This window comes from Coenobita brevimanus, chromosome 73 (assembly GCF_032717465.1).
Source record: "Coenobita brevimanus isolate Jiangsu-jjx chromosome 73, ASM3271746v2, whole genome shotgun sequence".
NCBI classification, from domain to species: domain Eukaryota; kingdom Metazoa; phylum Arthropoda; class Malacostraca; order Decapoda; family Coenobitidae; genus Coenobita; species Coenobita brevimanus.
The window spans coordinates 331,391-347,290 of NC_137026.1; the positions used below are offsets into that span (position 1 = coordinate 331,391).

The 15,900-nt window shown below is 43.9% G+C and overlaps 1 protein-coding gene across 1 annotated transcript in view; it reads right to left on the bottom strand.

Annotated features, from left to right (window-relative positions):
* The window catches only part of LOC145407403 (protein amalgam-like), a 34,316-nt gene that overhangs the window by 11,785 nt on the left and 6,631 nt on the right, over nucleotides 1-15,900 (bottom strand). The window contains exons 2-5 of the mRNA XM_080278335.1: nucleotides 12,789-12,932; nucleotides 8,620-8,990; nucleotides 982-1,122; nucleotides 452-749 (exon numbers count right to left, since the gene is read on the bottom strand). Of these exons, the coding sequence (XP_080134461.1) occupies nucleotides 452-749; nucleotides 982-1,122; nucleotides 8,620-8,990; nucleotides 12,789-12,932 (954 nt within the window). The remainder of the gene's footprint in view (nucleotides 1-451; nucleotides 750-981; nucleotides 1,123-8,619; nucleotides 8,991-12,788; nucleotides 12,933-15,900) is intronic.

The window sequence follows — 15,900 nt, forward strand, 5'->3', positions numbered from 1 at the left end:
TGGACGAGGAGGAATGGAGGAAAAAGGCTGGCAGAATATTCAGGACTTGGATGAATGTGTTAAGGATATGAATGGATAAGGAAAAAGGGAGAAGAAAGACTGACTATGGTAGGGATATGACTGGATAAGGAAAAACGGAGGACAAAGACTGACAGAATAATCAGAACTACTGCCTGTGACAAAAGATAGTGTTGGAACTCTCATCGATACGGTCAGACACGAGTGAGATACTGTGTGATTAACGCTAGATCACTAAGAATAGATGTGAGTTTGCTTATGAGGTAAATCAGTGAATGGACAGAAGAACTACATTGCGTCTTTGTACATTATAACATCCAAGAATATTTTCGTGTGAGAAAAGAAAAAAAAATGTGTGCAATATCAGATGCAAGACTGGCCAAATTAGTGTTTACTTCTTTGTTGCTAGAAATGATCTCTTGTGCTCACTTACCAGTAACCTGAATCATAGCCGTTGTCTGGCCATGGGCGTTCTCAGCTATGCATACATATGTTCCAAAGTCCTTCTCTGTGACTGGACTGATGGATAGGGAGTGTCTGTGGGCAAGTAGGGTGTGGGCGTAGGTCGTGGCTGTGTCGCGGGTGTTGTGGGAGGGTCGGTATAGCTGGGTGTCCATCATGGTGTCAGGCAGAGGAGTACCATCGTGCGTCCACACCACATCAGGCGGCGGACGTCCGCGTACGATACACACCAACTCTAGCTGGTCCCCCTCACCTGTCCTCACCGTGGCCTGAGAAGTAACACAGATAACTGTCCAAGAAACTCCTTTACCCGCTGACAACACAGCAAGCCTCTTACTCAGCATTAACTTTTACATACTTCTTCTCCCTGCTTACATATCAAAATTAGGTGAAATAAACTGCCGACATTTATGTTTCCAGTATAAGAAATTGGTTATACAGCAGGGAGGTATGTGGAAGTGGACCAAAAAATCTATCTTTCTGAACTACAAGTATGCCAACCTTCTCTGCCGTTACTTCTGGTGGATATTCAACAGTGACAGTCATGGCTGCGGAGGCCGGGTCACCGATACCATTGACTGCAGTACACAGGTATGTCCCTTCAGCCCAGCGGTCCACCTTCTCTAATGTAAGTCTCACGCCCTGTCAAAATTAGGGAATAGAATTTTAAAATTGTAGCTGAGAAGGCAGTCACTATAAATTCATCAGATGCACACTCAGCTACAAAAGTCCTGCATAGTTCAAAATCATTGTTTGACTCTGAAGCATGTACGTTTCGGGGAATGAAACAGAGGAGAGCAGCAGTAGTGTTTGAACCTCCGATGCTTCAAGGTTTAACTACAAATATGGGCTGTGTAGGATTTTTGTTGTCGAGTGTACATTTCGCCCTCCTTGACCATACTTACAAGTGATACGGTCGTAACAAAGGGCCTTACTGTTGTTCTTAAGTACTCTGAAGTCCGCTAACACACGACCTAGGTAAACTCTTTCTTCTCTGTCTATCAACTCACACCCTCCCTTCTAGCTTGAAGTTTCCCTCATTCAACCCTTCCCAAAGATTTGTGATCGTTTACAGGCCTCTGACTACGGTCCAGCAACTATAATTTCTAGTCTTTTTAAATCTATGCATCCATCCTCACTAGTAACAGTATGAAGCACCTATTTATTCAGATTTCTCTCTTACCCTCAGTGTGAAATCCATTAGAGAAGCTACGCACTGCCATTTGTTTTTATGCAAGGAAGAAACCAAACGCCAGAATTCCGCAAGATTGTTCCCTCCAAGAAAAAATAAAAACAAGATAACAGGGAACCAAATTCAAGATCCGTTCATTTCGGGATGCCTGGACGCACCACAGTTTCAAAAGACTGGAGGTCGTAGACAGTAGGAAATCCAGACAGAGGGAGACATTTCCAGAGTTGACCTGTTGCATACATGAAGGACTGGGAGTAACTGCATACATTCCATTCAGATTCTTGATTCTTCTTCTTTAACTTTGATGAGATCTGTACCACTCTACTTAACATCTCACAGACTTTTGGCTGAGTATCCTACAAATCTTTACTTTACTTTTCCAATCTCCGCTCTCGAAGTTTCCTGTTCTAAACCTATCAGCAGTGGTGTTCCTCAGAGTTCTATCCTTTCGCCAATTCTCTTATTAATAACTCAGATGCTGCCTGTTTAGCTCTGTCCATTCATATGTTAGGAACTCCACTCTTCACTCACCCATCCTCTTCTTGCAGCGTCCATCAGAGTAGGTATTTCAACCAATCTGGGCGAGGCTATGGCATTACTGTTTTCTGACGTGTGTATTAATATCTGGTTGATTAAAATAAAAATGCATCAAAAACTCAATCCCTCCATCACTGAACCCGTCAAAATCTACAAGAATATACTTTGGGGGCATGTGGAGAGGATAAGGGAACTGTCTCCCTCTGTCTGAATTTCCTACTTCCTATGATCTTTCAAACGCAGGGTGTCCAGGCATCTCGAAAGGAACGTATCTTGAATTTGGCACTCTCTCTCTTTATTTATTTATTTATTTATTTTAAGGAAGGGTTTGCGGCCTCCTGGCCTTTGGTTCCTTCTTCCTTGCATTAAAAAAAAATAATAATAAATTGGGTGTAGTAAGTGAGAAGTGTTAACATTAGCAGTAGGGTTGCGCTAGGCAGATCGAAAAAGACCTGGGACGAGGTCCTTGCGTGTGACCTCAGGGATAAGGGACTGAATAGGGAGGTTGCCAGAGATCAAGCAGCATGGACAACCGCCATTAGATGACGAAGGCCGACTCACGTAAGCATGTTCGAGCCTTTATAAACAAAACGAAATGAACGAAACAAGTCGGTCAATGATCTATTATTATTGGCCTTTGGATTCTCTCTCTCTCTCTCTCTCTCTCTCTCTCTCTCTCTCTCATGGCAAGATCACTGTGCTGTATTCCTTGGATTACCTGTGCTGACCTGACTCCATAATCTCCTTACTGATGTGGTTTTGTGGCCTTTGAATAGACACCTTATCTGCCTAGGCGTGGAGTACAGTGTATGTGTGTGTGTGTGTGTGTGTGTGTGTGTGTGTGTGTGTGTGTGTGTGTGTGTGTGTGTGTGTGTGTGTGTGTGTGCACCAACTGACTTTAGCGACTACTATCTATCTATCTATCTATTGCCAGACGCCTCAATCCCGTTTGGGGTGGCCACAAACAAATCGCCTCCAAGACGCCCTGTCCCCCGCCATTTCACTGCCCTGCTCCCAACTCACACCCCTCTCTCTCATATACCTCTCCACCCCATCCCTCCATCTCATCCTTGGCCTCCCCCTCCCTCTTTCCCCCTCCACCTCACTCATATACACTCTCTTCGTCAGTCTTTCACCCTCCATCCTCCCCACATGGCCAAACCACCTCAGTGTATTCCTCATAACACTTCCTATCACATCCACATCCACACCACAACGTTCCTTTATATCCTCATTCGTCAGCCTGTCTCTCCACGTGACTCCACGGGCTCCTATTAAATAACTCATTTCCACTGCTCTCACTCTTGACTTGTGTCCTTCCAACAATGTCCAAGCTTCACTACTGCTACTACTGCTACGGATAAAACGGGAAAAAGGAGGGAGGCTTGAAAGGAGCAGGGGAGACAAGCAGGGTGGAGAGTTACCCCACAAGAGAAGGCCACTGGGGAGAAGGGCAGAGTTCAGTAATTCGCCTTATCAGTATTTACAGCACTGTTGGGGAGGAAGGGGCAGAAAGACAGAGAAAAGGGTGCGAGGGAGAGTAGGGGAGAGAGAGAGAGAGAGAGAGAGAGAGATGGACGTGTTGGGCAGTATTCTGATGAGGTTAGGAAGCTTACTAACACCTCTTCCTTACCGGTTTATTCCTGATTTTGCTCCATGAGGTGGTATGGGGGAGAGGGAGGGTGAGGCCGAGGATGAAATGGAGGGATGGAGTGAAGTATATGAGAGAGGGGGGTGTGAGCTAGGAGCAAGGCAGTGAAATGGCATTCGACAGGGCGACCTGGAGGCGATTTGTCTGTCGCCACCGCTTACCGGATCGTGGCGTCTGGAAAAAGCTTCTTTTTGTGGTTTATTCCTGCTATTCCCAAAGGATTTCTATTTAGCTTAGGAGAGGCCACGCCATAGGAATTTCACCTTAACTTGGGCCAGACTTTCGTCTTTTTGCATCTTATATTATCACGTAGCGCACCGGCATAGAAAGACAGTGCTATGGCTCGTCGTTTTTTCCACCGCACTTCTTCATGACTGGCATCGTATTCCAGGGTTAATTTCCCGTCACAGCTTAGCACTGGAGGAGACGGAACAATGTTAGGCCAAGCTGGAGTGAAAGGAGTAAAGGTAATAACAAAAGCGATATCTGTTTCGGCTTTACATGTTTTTCCTGAGTTGTTTTTCCTGTGTGTGTTTTTCCTGTATGTGTTTTTCCTGTGTGTGTTTTTCCTGTGTGTGTTTTTCCTGTGTGTGTTTTTCCTGTGTGTGTTTTTCCTGTATGTGTTTTTCCTGTATGTGTTTTTCCTGTGTGCTTTTCCTGCATTTCTTTTTCCTGTCTTTTTCTTGTACGTGTTTTTCCTGTGTTTTTCCTGAATGCTTTTTTCCTGTAAGTGTTCTTTACTGTAACTGTTTTTCCTGTATGTGTTTTTCCTGTATGTGTTTTTCCTGTATGTGTTTTTCCTGTACGTGTTTTTCCTGTATGTGTTTTTCCTGTATGTATTTATCCTGTATGTGTTTTTCCTGTATGTATTTATCCTGTATGTGTTTTTCCGGTACGTGTTTTTCCTGTAAGTTTTTCCGGTGTGTGTTCTTCCTGTATGTGCTTTTCCTGCATGTGTCTTTCCTGTATGCGTTTTTCCTGTATGCGTTTTGCATATATGTATTTTTCCTGCATGTGTTTTTCCTGTATGGGTTTTTCCTCTATGGGTTTTTCCTGTATGTGTTCTTCCTGCATGTGTTTTTCCTGTATGCGTTTTTCCTGTTCGTGCTTTTCCTGCATGTATTTTTCTTCTATGTGTTTTTCCTGTATGTGTCGTTCCAGTATGTGATTTTCCTGTATGTGTTTTTTTTCTGTATGTGTTTTTTCCTGTGTTTTTCCTGCATGTGTTTTTTCCTGTCTGTGTTACAAGAGGATGAGAAAAAGGCAGAGTATAAGAGAGAAGTGGAGGAACGATTGGGCAAATATGAAATGGAGCAGATGGGGGACGTGGAAGGTGTGTGTAGGATATTTACAGAAGAAATATGTGCAGCATGTGATGTGGTGTGTGGGGTGAAGAGAAGACGAAGGGGGGTGCAAGGAACAGCGTGGTGGACTAAAGAGGTGAGACAGGCTGTGGCACAAAAGAAGAAAGCATACAATGAATGGATGAGAAATAGGGGCGTGGAAGAAGTTGAGAGGCGGAAGAGAGAGTTATATGTGGAAAGAAGAGAGAGGTGAAAAGATTAGTAAGAGAGAGTAAGAAGAGAGTGGATGAGGAATTTGGAAGGAATTTGAGTGTAAAGTGGAGGGACTGTAAGAAAATGTTCTGGAAAGAGGTGAAGAGAGTAAGACAGGGTGGAAGTGAGGTAAGCAGGGAGTGAAAGATAAAAATGGTAGATTACTAGTGGAGAAGGGAGAAAAAGTGAGCAGATGGAGAGAACACTTTAAGGAATTGTTGAACATACAGGATGGAAGTAATGCGAGTATAAGTGGCTGGGGAATGGCTGGGAGAAGGAGGGAGGTGAGAAGACAGGAAGAAATCAGTAGGATAGAAGTTCTGGAAGCAATGAAGAAAGTTAAATTGGGGAAAGCCCCAAGAATGGATGGAGTGTGTGGTGAAATGCTGAAGCATGTGGGAGAGATAATAGTAGAATGGATGTGGAAGATGTGCAGATTGGCCTGGGAGGAAGGTAGAGTCCCGGAGGATTGGAAGTCAGGTATAATTATTCCCTTGTACAAAGGAAAAGGGGAAAAAGAAGTGTGTGGTAATCATAGGGGCATTTGTCTTCTTAGTATAATAGGAAAAGTGTATGGTAGGATACTTATTGACAGAGTTTGAGAAAGAACAGAGGAATTAGTTGGAGAAGAACAGAGTGCCTTTGGGAATGGAAGAGGTTGTGTAAATCAGATATTCATTCTTAGATCTTTAGTGGAAAAGTTTCTAGAGAAGGGAATGAAGTTGTATGCGGCTTTCATGGATTTAGAGAAAGCATATGACAGGGTGGATAGACAAGGATTGTGGAAAGTATTAAGAATATATGGAGTAGATGGAAAGTTGTTGAATGCTGTGAAGAGTATGTATGATGGTGCTAAGGCTGCAGTGCGTGTGGATGGTGAACTAAGTGAATTTTTCTCTTTGGAGGTTGGGTTGAAACAGGGATGTGTCATGTAACCATGGTTGTTCAATCTGTTCATGGATGGGGTAATAGAAGAGGCACAAGGTAGAGTAGTGGATGTTGGAGTGGCCCTGGTGAGAGAGGATAGTGTCTGGAAACTCCCTGTACTGTTGTTTGCAGATGATACTGTGTTGTTGAATGAAGACGAAGGAGAGCTGCAAGGCTTGGTGGATGAGTTTGGGAGAGTAAGTAAGAAACGGAATCCATAGGTGAATGTAGGGAAGAGTAAAATGATGGTCTTTGAGAGAGGTGAAGTCAGTGAATGTACAGCGAGGTTGGATGGTGAGGAATTGGAAAATGTGAGTACGTTTAAGTGCTTGGGTAGTGTGATGAGTAAGGATGGAGGTTTGGAGGGTGAAGTGCTTGAAAGGGTACAACAGGGAAGAAAGGTTGCTGGTTCTTTGAAAGCTGTGATAAGAAACAGGGAAGTGAGCATGGAAGTTAATAAGTTACTACATGAAAGTATTGTGATAACAACTCTAACTTATGGTAGTGAAGCTTGGACGTTGTTGGAAGGACACAAGTCAAGTGTGAGAGCAGTGGAAAGGAGCAATTTGAAAGGAGCCTGTGGAGTCACATGGAGAGACAGGCTGACAAATGAGGATATAAAGGAGCATTGTGGTGTGGATGTGGATGTGATAGGAAGTGTTATGAGGAACACACTGAGGTGGATTGGCCATGTGGAGAGGATGGAGGGTGAAAGCCTGACGAAGAGAGTGTATGTGAGTGAGGTGGAGGGGGGAAGAGGGAGGGGGAGGCCGAGGATGAGATGGAGGGATGGGGAGGCCGAGGATGAGATGGAGGGATGGGGTGGAGAGGTATATGAGAGGGGGGTGTGAGTTGGGATCAGGGCAGTGACATGGCGGGGGACAGGGCGACGTGGAGGCGATTTGTTTGTGGCCACCCTAAACTGGATTGAGGCGTCTGGCAATAGATAGATAGATAGATAGTTTTTTCTTGTCTGTGTTTTTCCTGTATGTGTTTTTCCTGTATGTGTTTTTTCCTATCTGTGTTTTCCTGTATGTGTTTTTCCTGTATGTGTTTTTCCTGTATGTGTTTTTTCCTATCTGTGTTTTCCTGTATGTGTTTTTCCAAACGTGTTTTTTTCTGTATGTGTTTTTTCTGTGTGTTTTTCCTGTATGTGTTTCTCCTGTGTTTTTCTTGTACGTGTTTTTCCTGTATGTGTGTTTTCTGCATGTGTTTTTCCTGTACTCGTTTTTCCTGTATGTGTTTTTTCTGCATGTGTTTTTCCTGTACTCGTTTTTCCTGTATGTGTTTTTCCTGTATGTGTTTTTCATGTGTGCGTTTTTCCTGTGTTTTTCCTTTACGTCATCATGGAGTGTTGTGGAAGAAATACCATATTAAAATTGGGTTTATTCCGAAGTTTTGGGCAGGACTGGATCCTTTTACGGTATGAACTGAGGCTCAATATTTGCCTGTCTGTGTTTGTATAGCGACACTTATGTTAAAAAACAACCCTGTCGCGTTCTTACACACTATTCTCTCTCTCTCTCTCTCTCTCTCTCTCTCTCTCTGTACTGTAGTTAAATTTGTAAAGGCACTGTACACGATTTAGTGAATATTTCTTTTTAGTGACTGGTAACTTCCGTGCTACTTTATATGCACTATTACGGCGTTTGTTGTATCCTGACAGATTCCTAACCCCTTTCAAGCAACTGATGTCCATGTGTTGTCAGACTGGAGGGCTTATTTATCTTGTAACCAAGGAGACTCATTCCAGCCTCATAAGACTCATTGAACTTTATGCAACCACGACTTTTTTTATGCAAGGAAGAAGGAACCAAAGGCCAGGAGCTCGCAAACCGTTCCCTCCAAGAAAAACAAAACAAAAACAAAACAAAGTGTGCCAAATTCAAGATCCATTCATTTCGAGATGCCTGGACACACTGCGTTGAAAGACTGGAGATCATAGGGAGTAGGAAATACAGACAGAGGGAGACAGTTCCAGAGCTGACCTGTTGCATATGTGAAGGGCTGGGAGTAACGGTTAACTCTTGCATTAGAGAGTTGGACAGATTTTGACTGGTTGATAGGTGTAAGAACTGAGTCTTCGATGCACAAAAAACAACAAGATTATTTCTATCCCAGTCAGAGATACGAGCCAAGTCAGCCATTAGGTGTGCCATAGCCTCATCCCTTGTTTGTTGAAGTAACTGCTGAGATGGACTTACAGCTCCAGTTGTGGGAGTGGTTATCTCAGCCAGGTAAAAACTAAAGGAGTATAGAAAATTGGCCCAACTGACCTGTGTTGAGTGGTGTCCTGACGACAGCTTGCCCCCCTGCCTGGACCACCGTAGGATTGGCTCTGGGTTGCCGTGCACCTCACACTCCAACGTGACACTGCTGCCCCGCGCCACGTGCTGTTCAGCGGGCACCAGGCCTCTGACGGAGGGGGCGTACTGCACGTCCAGCGTGTGTCGCAGCTGCACGGGAGGCTCCAGGTCGAAGTGACAGAGGAAGGTGCCAGCGTCACGAGGTCTGGTGTGGGAGATGGTGAGTCGCGACCCAGTGATGGCCACACGCTGGTCCGGCGTCACCCTCTGAGCTCCCACACTCAGCAGCTTCTCACTGCCCCCACCTGCTGGAAGCTTCTTGATGATGAGCATGTTGACTCCTGCACACCATGAGGGAGGGATGTTAACTATCAGTTACATATATGATGACTGGTATACCCCTTTTACTCTAACTTGGCCTAAAATTACCATGTCTCCTTGAATGCCGAGCATTAAAGAGAAGTTAACCCTGGAATATGATGTTAGTCACGAAAAAGTGCGATGGAAAGAAAGGAGTGCCCGTCTTTTCATGCCAGTGAGTTACGTGAAATAGGCTACAAGAAGATGAAAATCTGGGCCAAGTTAACGTGAAAGTCGTATAGTAACCAGCATAATGAGATGTATATTGATACTAACAGTGTCTAAGACGGGGATATCAGAGACTGATGATGGAATGGGGAAGAAAATGCCTGGAGTATATGAAGCATTAGAGATGGTGATAATTCTTAGGGGTTAATGATCTATCTGTCTAACTATCTATAGCCAGACGCCATAATCCGTAAGGGGTGGCCGTTTGTCTTTGAGTTAGTTATCTTACGGGGAGGGGCACTAACCCTCCGCCAACCCACTTGTTGACACTTAGGGAACATGTGTGGGTTGGTTATATGGTTACCACCCAGCGTTGTAAATGATTTCCTGGCTTACAGGAAGCCATTAGGCTTGTCATTCAATGTAAAGCCACCTGAAAAGGAAGAAAGAGTAAAAAAAAGTGACAGCAAAGATGGGAGAAATAGGAAGAGAGAAGGACAGACACAGGAAAAGAATGGTGAAGTTGAAGAAAGAAGTAGACAGTACTGTACTACATTAGATGAATGGATGATGCTCGCCACCACCCACTACCACTAACAAAGACAGTAAAGACATTTCTGCAGGAATTTCTGATGATGGATTATTGGGGAGATAGTGAGGGTATTTTTTTTTTTTTTTTATGCTAGGAAGAAGGAACCAAAAGCCACGAGCCCACAAACTGTTCCTTCCAAGAAAAAACAAAATACAGGAGAGAGCCAAATTCAAGATCCGATCATTTCGAGATGCCTGGACACACTGCGTTTGAGAGACTGGAAATCATAGCTAGCAGGAAATACAGACCGAGGGAGACAGTTCCAGAGTTGATCTATTGCATAAATGAAGGACTGGGAGTAACGGTTAACTCTTGCATTGGAGAGTTGGACAGAAAAGGGATGAGAGTTTGCTGCTAGACGGGTGCTACGTGCCCGTCGTAGAGGTGGAGGGATGCAAGCAGGCAGTTCAGAGGAGCAGTGACCATTGAAGTAGCGATAGAAAAGAGATAAAGATGCAACAGTGCGGCGAAGAGACAGAGGTTGAAGGGAGCCAGTAAGAGGAGGAGAGTTAATGAGACGAAAAACCTTTGATTCCACCCTATTGAGGAGATCTGTATGTGGGGAGCCTCCCCATACATGAGAGTTGTACTCTACAAAGGGGCGGCTAAAGCCCGTGTAGAAAGTCAATAATTGTGCAGGGGTAACGAAGGAACGGAGTCGGCTTAGCATGCCTAATCTCTTGGAAGCAGATTTTACAAGAGATGTAATATGATCTTTCCAAGATAAGTCCCGAGTGAATGAAACCCCACGCATGTTCAAGGATGATGCAGGATTAAGCTGAATATTATTAAACATTAGTGGGTATACCTGTGGAAGATTTTGTCGGGCTGATAGGTGTAAAAACTGAGTCTTTGATGCATAAAAAACAACAAGATTATTTTATCCCAGTCAGAGATAAGAGCCAAGTCAGACATTACGTTTGCCATAGCCTCATCCCTTGTTTGTTGAAGTAACAGCTGAGATGGACGTTGCTGGAACCAAATGGAAAGGTGAAGGGTGGAGTCATCAGCGTATGAGTGGATAGGGTTAGATGTACAGCTTAGAAGGTCATTGATGAATAAAAGGAAGAGAGTTGGTGAAAGGACAGAGCCCTGAGGAACACCACTGTTGATAGATCTAGGAGAAGAACGATGGCCGTCTACAACAGAGGCTATAGAACGACCAGAAAGGAAGCTATATATGAAGGCACAGATAGAAGGATAGAAACCGTAAGAGGGCAGTTTGGAAATTAAAGATTTATGCCAGACTCGATCGAAAGCCTTTGAGATTGCATGTGCAATGGCAAACCTTTCGCCAAAGTCCCGAAAGGAGGATGACCAGGAGTCTGAAAGGTAGGTGAGACGATCGCCAGTGGAGCGTCCCTGACGGAACCCATACTGACGATCAGAAAGAAGGTTGTGATAGGAAAGATGGTTTAAAATTTTTCTATTAAGAATTGACTCGAAAACTTTTGAGATACAGGATGTTAAAGCAACTGGACGATATTTAGATGGTTGGGAATGGTCACTCTTCTTTGGGACTGGTTGAATGAGAGCAAACTTCCAGGAAGAAGGAGAGGTATAAGTTGATAGACAAAGGCAAAAGAGTTTGCCTAGGCAGGGTGTAAGCACAGAAGCACAGTTCTTGAGGACAACAGGAGGGACTCCATCAGGCCCATATGCCTTGTTAGTGTTGAGGCTTGTGATGGCAGAAAATACATCAGCTAAAGAAATTTTAATGTCAGCCATGAGGAAGTCAGAGGGGGGGAAATGATGGAGGAACAGCACTGGAATCGTCTAAGGTGGAATTGGAGGAGAAAGTCTGAGGGAAGAGATCTGCTTTATCAGTAGAAGAAATAGCTACAGAACCATCAGGGTAGAAAAGAGGAGGGAAGGATGATGAGGTAAAGTTGTAAGAAAAGTTTTTGGCAGGGTGCCAGAAGGAGCAGGAAGAATTCGAGTTGGAGAGTTGAGAGCATTTAGTACAGATGAAATTATTTTTAGCAGAGCGAAGAACAGACTTAGCACGATTCCTGTAAGAGACATAAAATATTCTTAGGATAATGATATTCGCAGGCTCAAACGTGCAGAAACGGCAATAATTAGGTGGATGTGCAGTGCGTCCCTGAGTGCGAGGCCTGGGGGGGCTAGGTTTACGATGGAAGAGTTGAGGGGTAGGATGGGACTGGAGTGTACTGGTGTTGTGATGAGGAGTGGTAGATTGAGATGATTTGGGCATGTGGAGAGGATGGGGGATGACAATTGGGTGCAGAAAGTGAGAAGTGTTAAAGGTGGGGGTAGGAAAGCGAGAGGCAGACCGAAAAAAACCTGGGGATGAAGTCATTGAGCTTGACCTCAGGGATAAAGGACTGAGTAGGGAGGCTGCTAGAGATTGAGCAGCATGGAGAACAGTCATTAGGTGACCAAGACCGACGCAAGCATGTTGGAGCCTTTAAAACCGAAATGAAACAAAAAGGAATGATAGGCAACTGAGTGACTAATGGAGGTACCTAAAACTGAGTGACTAATGGAGGGTACCTAAAACTGAGAGGCTAATGAAGGGTACCTAAAACTGAGAGGCTAATGAAGGGTACCTAAAACTGAGAGGCTAATGAAGGGTACCTAAAACTGAGAGGCTAATGAAGGGTATCTAAAACTGAGAGGCTAATGGAGGGTACCTAAAACTGAGAGGCTAAAGAAGAGTACCTAAAACTGAGAGGCTAATGGCGGGTACCTAAAACTGAGAGGCTAATGAAGGGTACCTAAAACTGAGAGGCTAAAGAAGAGTACCTAAAACTGAGAGGCTAATGGCGGGTACCTAAAACTGAGAGGCTAATGAAGGGTACCTAAAACTGAGAGGCTAATGAAAGGTACCTAAAACTGAGAGGCTAATGAAGGGTACCTAAAACTGAGAGGCTAAAGAAGGGTACCTAAAACTGAGAGGCTAATGAAGGGTACCTAAAACTGAGAGGCTAATGGAGGGTACCTAAAACTGAGAGGCTTATGGAAGGTTGGTAAAGCGAGGTCAGAGTGAACACACCTGGGTTATTGTTGTCACAGGGGATGATTACAGACTGCCCCACCTCCACCGTGAAGGTCTGGGGTCTCGCTATGAACACGGGAGGGTCGCCCGCCTCAGGGTAGTAGTACTCATAGTCTTTGGTCTGGTAGTTCTTGGTCACACCTGTTGACGATAACCAGGTAATTAGTGACGCTGTGGCACAAGGTGACACCTGGAGATAATGGCAGGAAGTGATGATAATTGTTTAGCGTGGGTGGTAGGTGGTGGCGACCATCATCCACTCACATGATGTTGTCCCGCCTACGTCTTCCTTCACTTTTATCATTTTATTTTTGTGTCAGCCATCCTCTCTTCCTAATTCTTCCATCTTTCTTCTAGCTTTTTATTACTCTTCTTTCCTTTTCGGGTGGCTTTACATTGAGTGACAAGCCTAATGGTTTCTTGTAAGCCAGGAAACCATTTACAACGTCGGGTGGTAACCATATAACAATCTCATAAGTGTCGCCTGAGTGTCAACAAGTGGGTTGGTGGAGGGTTAGTGTCCCTTCCCGTTAAACAAGTACCTCAAAGACAAACGGCCACCCCTTACGGGATTATGGCGTCTGGCTATAGACAGATTTACTCTTTGAGATAATTTAAGAGATAAATGTCTATATTTCCCAGCACAATGGTAGTGGTAATAGTAACGATTCCTTCTCTTACAGTGCTCGAGATGAATCTAGGGCTGCAAAAATATTTAAAGCTCTCACGTATGCTTATAGGACAGTATGCGGCTTTGGTCTCCAGTTTTGTCATGGATCACTGCTAGTATGAGATGAAAGTTCATATATTTTTACCATATGGTATTACGTTGCTACTCCTCACTCTGCCCTAGGGTGGGAAAGGAGGCCCGGATGATGATGCTGATGATGATGATGCTGCTGCTGATGTTGATGATGGATGATTGATGATGATGATGATGATGGATGATGGATGATGATGATGATGATGATGATAATGACGATGATGATGATGACGATGATGACGATGATGATGATGATGACGATGACGATACGATGACGATGACGATACGATGACGATGACAATGATGATGATGATGATGATGATGAGGATGATGATGATTATTATTTATTATTATTATTATTATTATTATTATTATTATTATTATTAGTGTATTTAAAGCATAATTCAAAGACATTAACAGCATATGCTTTTAGAACTTGTTAATGTCTCTTACCGTTTTGGGGTGATGCTGCACACAAAGTTCGCATTACTGACAGACAGACAGACATACAGACACGAACTTAGAAAATACAGAATTGGCTGTAAGAATGTATGTATGTAATATTTTGCCCTGCCTCGCTGTCACATTTTTGGCTATTCTCTCGCGACGCAGGTATGTGGTCGACTTTTTCGGACCTGTTGCATCTTTATCTCTTTTCTGTCGCTGCTTCAATGGTCATTGCTCCTCTGAACTGTCTGCATGCATCCCTCCACCACTACGGCAGTCGCGTAGCACCCGTCTAGCAACAAACTCTCATCCCTTTTGTGTCCAACTCTCTAATGCGAGAGTTAACCGTTACTCCCAGTCCTTCATTTATGCAACAGGTCAGCTCTGGAACTGTCCCCCTCTGTCTATATTTTCTACTTCCTATGATCTCCAGTCTCTCAAACGCAGTGTGTCCAGGCATCTCGAAATGATCGGATCTTCAATTTGGCTCTCTTTTGTATTGTTTTTGTTTTTTCTTGGAAGGAACGGTTTGTGGGCTCCTGGCCTTTGGTTCCTTGTCCCTTGCATTAAAAAAAAAAAAAAATCTTACAGCACGCTCCGAATGGTCCTTAGCAAGTTTTTCTTCTAGACTTGCTTGACATCTGTTCCCGTGTTGGCGTGATGAGTGTCCAGCTGCAGAAGTCTCTCTTAAATTAAATATGCAGTAAGATTAACTATGGCAGGAATTAAGAAAAGTCATGTTACAGTTGGGATGATGAAAGACTAACAAGGAGAGTGTATGCGAATAAGGTGGAGGGGGGGAGAGGGAGGGAGGAGGCTGAGGATGAGATGGAGGGATGGAGTGGAGAGGTAGGATTATGAGAAAGGGGTGTGTGAGCTGGGAGCAAGGCAGTAAAGTGGCACTGGACAGGACAACATGGTGGCGATTTGTTTGTGGCCATCCCTTACAGGATTGATGCGTCTGTCAATAGATAGATAGAGATGTTACAGTGGTTAACCCTTTCACTACAATAACTTCTTTATAACTTACTTTTTCAGATGATTATATGTAACTCTGAGAAAAGCCTCTGCAAGCGAGGAGGCTATAAACATCTCCATTTCTCCCAATATATATATATATATATATATATATATATATATATATATATATATATATATATATATATATATATATATATATATATATATTCTCTCTCTCTTTCTCTCATCACTACAAGAGACCTCCCCAAGCTCGATATAACAGATTAACAGGAGTAGATGATTCTTTACAACAAGTGCAAATGTTGGGTGGGAGAGAAAGAGAGAGAGCTTGAAGTCTTTCTTTTCTCTAATGCGACACAGAACTCCCTGATGATGGGTTCTGTGTCACTCAAAACGTTAGAGAAAATATAGAATTCACTCTAACCTGTGTCTCTCTGCCAGCCAAGAGTAACAGCAGAAGGCATAAAGTAAAGAAGACGACATCGAAGTGAACGAGTTAAGGAAGGATGAGAATGGAAAGAAGTCTATCTATCTGTCTATCTACTGCCAGACGCCTTTATCATGTAAGGGGTAGCCACAAACAAATCGCCTCCATGTCGCTCTGTCCCCCCCCATTTCACTCCCCTGCTCCCAGCTCACCCCCCCCTCTCTCATATACCTCTCCACTCCATCCTTCCATCTCATCCTTGGCCTCCCCCTCCCTCTCCCCCCTCCACCTCACTCACATACAATTTCCTCGTCAGTCTCTCACTCTCCATCCTCTCCTCATGGCCAAAGTGGAGAAGTGAAACGAGAAAATGAAAAGAGACGCAGTAATATCCGTTCTGTTTTTAAATTTCTATCCACCAGTTTCCAAAAACAGAATATGAAATAGACGTCCTTTCAAAAAACCAGTTAAGTCGGACACCATTCACAAAG